The sequence below is a fragment of the Mauremys reevesii genome, linkage group 1, assembly GCF_016161935.1.
Source record: "Mauremys reevesii isolate NIE-2019 linkage group 1, ASM1616193v1, whole genome shotgun sequence".
Taxonomy (NCBI): Eukaryota; Metazoa; Chordata; order Testudines; family Geoemydidae; genus Mauremys; species Mauremys reevesii.
Window position 1 is genome coordinate 354,233,565 of NC_052623.1, and position 6,346 is coordinate 354,239,910.

General features: G+C 55.2%; 1 protein-coding gene across 4 annotated transcripts in view; it reads right to left on the reverse strand.

The window, feature by feature from the left end:
• Positions 1-2,407, reverse strand: part of IL15RA (interleukin 15 receptor subunit alpha) — a 76,315-nt gene extending 73,908 nt beyond the window's left edge. For all 4 annotated transcript variants that reach the window (XM_039519812.1, XM_039519811.1, XM_039519810.1 and 1 more), the window contains exon 1: positions 2,091-2,407. In XM_039519812.1, coding sequence (XP_039375746.1) covers positions 2,091-2,166 — 76 coding nt within the window. In that variant the 5' untranslated portion in view covers positions 2,167-2,407. The remainder of the gene's footprint in view (positions 1-2,090) is intronic.
• Positions 2,408-6,346: the final 3,939 nt, after the last annotated feature.

Consider the following 6,346-nt stretch of genomic DNA (forward strand, 5'->3'; position numbering starts at 1 on the left):
ATATTTGGTAACATATTCAAGCTATACATCAATTACTTTTATGAATGTTTTTCTTGGTTTCTTTATGAAAATTAAGTTTAAAAAAAATCACCAATAAATAAAGGTCCCGGCAGGCAGTCACATAGAACAGCTGAGGTAAGTGTGAGGGGTACAAGCAGAAAACAGCAGATTGAGAAGTGGATGTGCACAAACACGGGCTCTAAATCTGACGTGGAACAGTGCTCCCCCTGCTCTGCTGTGTCCAGGAGCACGGGCTGCTCTGGAGCATTGCTCTTGGCAAGCGTCATCAGACGTAATGTGCATTTTTACAGTAACAAAGTCAACAACAGAAAGAGAAACAAGAACCCGAGTCAAAGCCGCAAATACCCTAGTGGACATAGTGCTCCCTGAATGCTGAACAGACCCTAGCCCCAAGCCTGCAAGTTGCACACAGCGCATGCATGAGGTCAGTATCATATCAGCACGTCACCTACAGCACAGATATATGTTACAATACACTGGTCCAACGTCCGGTGCATGGCATATCTGAGTGCATGGCATGGAAAAAAATGCAAGATAAACCTGTTCATTTGCAAATTTAACACCATTAATTTGGGCTTGAATCGGGACTGGGAGTGGCTGGCTCATTACAAAAGCAGCTTTGCCTCTCCTGGAATTGACACCTCCTCATCTATTATTGGGAGCAGGGCCAGATTTATGACTTGCGGGGCCCAACTAGAATACTCGGCAGCGGGGCATCCACCAAGTGCTGTGGCACTGAAGGACCCCCCGCCGCCAAAATGCCACCAAAGACCCCTGGAGCGGACCCCCCACCATTGAAATGCCGCCGAACACCCCCGGAGCGGGGCCCTCTTCAGCGCGGGGCCCGATTCCGGGGAATCGGGTGAATCGGCTTAAAGCCGGCCCTGGTTGGGAGTGGACTACATCCACCCTGATCGAATTGGCCCTGTCAACACTGGTTCTTCACTTGTGAGGTAACTCCCTTGTCTTCATGTGTCATTATATAATGCCTGCAGCTGTAATTTTCACTCCATGCATCTGAAGAAGTGGGGTTTTTTACCTACAAAAGCTTATGCCCAAATAAATGTTAGTCTGTAAGGTGCCACCAGACTCCTTGTTGTTTTTGAAGATAAACCTGTGGATTTTCAGCCCTTTGGGAAGCACTTTCCTGGGTGCTAGCCTCCTTAAATGGGTGGAAAAGGGCTCCCCCAGAATTCCTACAAAGGGCTCCTGCTGCCACCCCCGGTGGACCCCTCTTCCACCCCACTAAGGAGGCTACCACCCAGGCAAGTGCTTCCTAAATGGCCAGCCCTATCTCAGTAGACCTTTTAGAGGACAGTGCCTCAGCAGGGGACAAGGGTTCCCAAGGCTCCCTGGTTCCCACTGTGCCACCCTCTGGAACGGTGCAGCGTCGGCTCCCCTTGCAGATGATGCCCTGTTAAGGCTGGCTGGGGGGGGAAGGGGGGAGGCTGATGGCTCTGTCTCCTCCCCTCCCTCACACGCACACTTTGGGGGTGACCCAATGCAAGGATGGGTTGGCAACCGAGGCTGGCCCAGGTAAGAGGCTACAAGGAGGGAACGGTCCCGGTGCCCTGTTCCTTTAGTGCAGCCACCAGCTGGTCCTTCGGTTCCCTTCCCGGTGCAGCTGCCCGGAGGACCGCACGCGGGGCAACAGCAGTCGCGGCAGCTCTGCAGGAAGGGCCTGGGCCTCCCCGCTCCTCGCCAGGCTCGGAGCTGGAGCTTAAGAGGCGCGCAGGGGATCCTCCTCTTTGGGAGGCGCGCACAGGCTCGTCCTGGAGCGCACGGCTCGGCTACAGGTGCCCCCGGGGCTCGCCGACTCCTCCTTCCCCTGGAGCGCACATGGCCCGAGCGCACGGAGGTGGCTCCGTTCCCGTGCGCTCCCCCTCCAGGGCGCGCCGCACACCTGAGCCCCCCAGGCCGGCGGTGATGTCTCCGCTCGGGACCGCAGGCTGGTGGGGCGGGCTCGTCCCCTGCCGGGAGCAGCCCCCACCCCCTTTGCCGAGCCCCCTCCCCTGCGCTCCGGAGGAAGAGGAGGAGGAGCGGCTGGCAGGCTGCGCTCTCTCGCTTACCTTGCAGCGCGGCCGCGCTGGTGCCGGCGGACAGGAGCCCGGCGATGCCGCAGAGCAGGAGCAGCAGCCGGGCCATGGCATGGGAAGCGCTAGGGAAGGGCGCCTGCCTCTCCAGGGCGGGGGCGCAGGGTCAGATCCCCGGCGGCGGCGGCGGCGGCTGGGGCCGGGACGGCGGCAGCTTCATCAGGGTATCAGGCTGGGCACGTTGCAACCCCGAAAGGCCCCTGAAAGGGGGGCATGCGAGTGAGGGCGCAAAGTCCCGGTTCGGCGGAGCCGCCCCAGGCGCTGGAAAAGTCCGCAGAAGTGTTTGGGGAAACTTAATTCCAGTGGCCTCGGCGCCTTTCGCTTTCGGTTTCGCATTAAAGTCGCAGCAACCTGTCAGGGGCATTTGCCAGCGAGGGGGGGGGAGGGGACAGTGTGACTCTCAGCAGCCCAAGGGATAGTGACACCTGGCTCCAGCCCTCCGGCACCTGGGTGAATCCAAGGTACCTCCCTTCCAGCACCGAGAGGGGAAGGTGACACGTGGAACCAAGCAGCTGGTGCGCAGAGGGAGGGCACCGGCACCCTTAGCTCTCTTGGGAGCGTTTTCTAGGGTCACGCTATTATTTGCTGTGTCTTGTTCTCTCACCGCCTTCCCCCCACCCTATCAAATTACCCAGTTGAACCCTCCACTGACTGGGCAGACTCTGTGGGGGATAAAAAAAAACTCTGTGGGTGGCCTAGATCAGCTGATTCAGGCTCAGGGGACACAGGCTTCTGGGCTGAAAAATCACTGTGTGTAGGTCAGGGGTAGGCAACCTATGGCCCGTGCCCGGCACGTGAGCTGATTGTCAGTGGCACTCACACTGCCTGGGTCCTGGCCACCGGTCCAGAGGGCTCTGCATTTTAATTTAATTTTAAATGAGGCTTCTTAAACATTTTACAAACCTTATTTACTTTACATACAACAATAGTTTAATTATATATTAGAGACTTATAGAAAGAGACCTAAAAACATTCCAATGTATGACTGGCACGCGAAACCTTAAATCAGAGTGACTAGATGAAGACTCGGCACCACTCCTGAAAGGTTGCCGACCCTTGGTATAGATGTTTAGGGTAGAACTGCAGCCCAAGCTCTGGGAGTCGAGACCCTGTGGAGGGGGAGGGTCACAGAGCTCGGGCTCTAGCCCAAACTCAAATGTCTGTGAAGATTTTTAAGCTCTGGGGTCCCGAGTCAGCTGACTTGAGCCAGACACGTGTGATTCTTTGAGCTCCGTGTGCCCCCTTAACTGTTTATTACAAGCATTTGCAATGGGAGGAGTCCTTCACATGTGCACTAATTTGAACAAGGTTCTAACTCAACCCTCTACCAAGGTTTCACCCAGCTCATAACAAAACAAAAAGTTAAAGCATATGTTACCCTTCTGCCAAGCGGAGCCTGCAGCAACTAGGGCTGGGTTCAATATCTAGAGCAGAGGTCGGCAACCTTTCAGAAGGTTTTTAGCAGGTCTCTTTCTATAAGTCTATAATATAGAACTAAACTATTGTTGTGTGAAAAGTAAATAAGGTTTGTAAAATGTTTAAGAAGCTTCATTTAAAATTAAATTAAAATGCAGAGCCCCCTGGACCGGTGGCCAGGACCCAGGCAGTGTGAGTGCCGCTGAAAATCAGTTTGTGTGCCGCCTTCGGCACGCGTGCCATAGGTTGCCTAACCCTATCCTAGAGGTTTCTGTTCAACAATACAACACAGAACCAGCTTGAGCCCCCACCCAGTAAACTGAGGAAATTACACACACACCACCCCTTGGCATAGGCACCAACTTTCCCTGGTGCCGGTAGGTGCTCGTGCCCCCCTACGAAGGGGTTGGAAAAGCCCTGCAGAGGGCAAGGTAAAACCCTGGCTGAGTGGGGGAAGTGGCTGCAGCTGGGGCCATGCCCCAAACTGAGCAACAGGGCCTTATATGTTTGTAGAGGGAGATGAGCTTGGCTGCAGGGAGCTAGAGCCTGAGTGGAGTAGGGCTGGGGACAGGCTGAGGAGCTCTAGCCTGGAAAGCCCCGGGCTGCGGCCTAGCATTGGGCTAAAAGGTACTGGGGGTTGCAGAGGGCAGCCCAGGGGTAGGCCAAGGCAGCAGGTCCAAACCCAACCTTGCCAGCGATGAGTAGGTGGATACTGCAGTCTGCCCCAGGGTGTGGGGGCTAGATGATGACTTGCAGTAGCCATATACTGAGATGAGGTGGGAATAGTGGGTGGGGGGTTCCCTGGGGAGGGGATCCCCCTAAGATGCAGGGGATTACTGCCAGGGAACAAGACCCCAGGTAAAAGGGCACGGGGTCCTGGAAGGGACATGGGGCTAGAGAACAGGTAGATCACCAGCCTGCAGAGGGTGCTCCTTCTACTTTTACTGGGCTCTAGTATTTGAACCCCTGGCTTAACGAGGTCCTTTCAGCTGAGGGTGACCCTCTCATTTGGGGCAGGTTAAGCACAGTTTTGCTTCCCTTTATTCATACAATAATGACAACAATATTGGTAACAGTATTTCACTACCCCTGCATTCAGTACTAATGTGATTTGTGACCAGGGGTGGCTCTAGGCACCAGCAAAGCAAGCACCTGCTTAGGGCAGCCCATTTGCAGGGGCGGCAGGGATAGCCTGGGAGATGAGAACCAACAGTTCCTTGGTTAGCTCCCTGCCTATAGAGCCAGCCCCAGAGCAGGGCAAGAACTACATTTCCCAGCATTCCCGTGGCCACTGCCAACTGGAAAGGAAGGAGGGGGACCTCATGCGGCAGCCTGCTGGGAGTGGAGTGTTGCACTCGGAATGGTAGGGAGACCATATTTTAACATTCAAAAAACAAGACGCTCCATGGAGTGGGAAGCCCCACCCTGACACCATCCACTCCCTCTGACTGACCCCCACAGAAACCCCAACCCATCCAACTCCCCCACCCGCTCCCTGATCACCCCCTCCTGGGACCCCTGCCCCTATCTAAGCACCGCTGCTCCTTGTCCCCTGATTGCCCCCTCCTGGGACCCCTGCCCCCCAGGACCCCACCCCCATCTAAGCGCCACTGGTCCTTGTCCCCTGATTGCTCCCTCCTGGGACCTCTGCCCCTAACTGCCCCCCAGGACCCCACCCCCTATCTAAGCCTTCATTCCCCTTGTCCCCAAATGCCCCCTCCAGAGACCCCCATCTTCCCCAGGACCCCACCCCTACCTGTCCCCTGACAAACCCCTGGGACTCCCATGCCTATCCAACCGCTGCCTGTCCCTGACTGCCCCCAACCTCTGTTCCCTTGACTGCCCCCAGAACCCTCTACCCCTTCTCCAACCCCCTAGTCCCCTTACCGTGCCACTCAGACCAGCGTGTCTGGCTCCGTGCAGCTCCAGACACGCTGCTGCATACATGCTGCTGTGCTCCTCCGTGGAGCCCACAGCCGCCCCCCCCCCCGACACCCAGCACCTGCCTTCCAGATTTGAACACCTCAGAATTCAGAAGTGCTCAAGCTCAGTTTGGGCAGCTGTTACTTCATTTCTTCCAAATCAAATATACTGATCCACTGTAATTTGCTGTAGAAAAAGTAGGATAAAACTGAGCAAAAAATGCTTCCCAGTGGTTATTAGGACTGGAATTGCTATTTTCAACAGCCATTGGCTTTTTTTTTTTTTTTTGTTTAAAAGGAAGACAGTGATATTGCACTGGCAAATTCCCCATAGAAACAAAGAGTGGAACAAAAGAATAATAAAGGCACCTCAACTTTTCCTCATTTATGGAGGACAGTCTTATAATATGCATCCAGATATCCTCCAATCGCACAAGCAGAAAATTGTTCCACTTTACTGCAGCTCTGTAACCATATGGGAACCAGTCCTGTCTGTGTTCTGTGCACATCCAAAATTCCTGCTGTATGACCGGTCCTGGGAGCAAGTTACCAGTGACCCAGGGCTGCGGCGGAAGGAGGGTGCAGGTGAGGGAAGGGAACCCCAGCGCTGGGGCGGCAGGGGGTGTGGGTGTGGGTGGGAGAGCCCAGGGCTGGGGCAGCAGGGGGGTGCGGGGGGGAGCCCAGGGCAGGGACAGGGGGCAGCCAAAATTTTTTTTGCTTGGGGCGGCAAAAAACCTAGAGCCGGCCCTGTTTGTGACCCAACACCAGCCAAAGTTGATTACTTTGAGCAACACGGCTGGATATCTAAGCAGAATAGTTGTGTTCATGTAAACACAGTTTGTTCCTGATGTCTTCCCCTTTCTCTCCCACCCAGCTAGCTGTCAGGGGAGAATT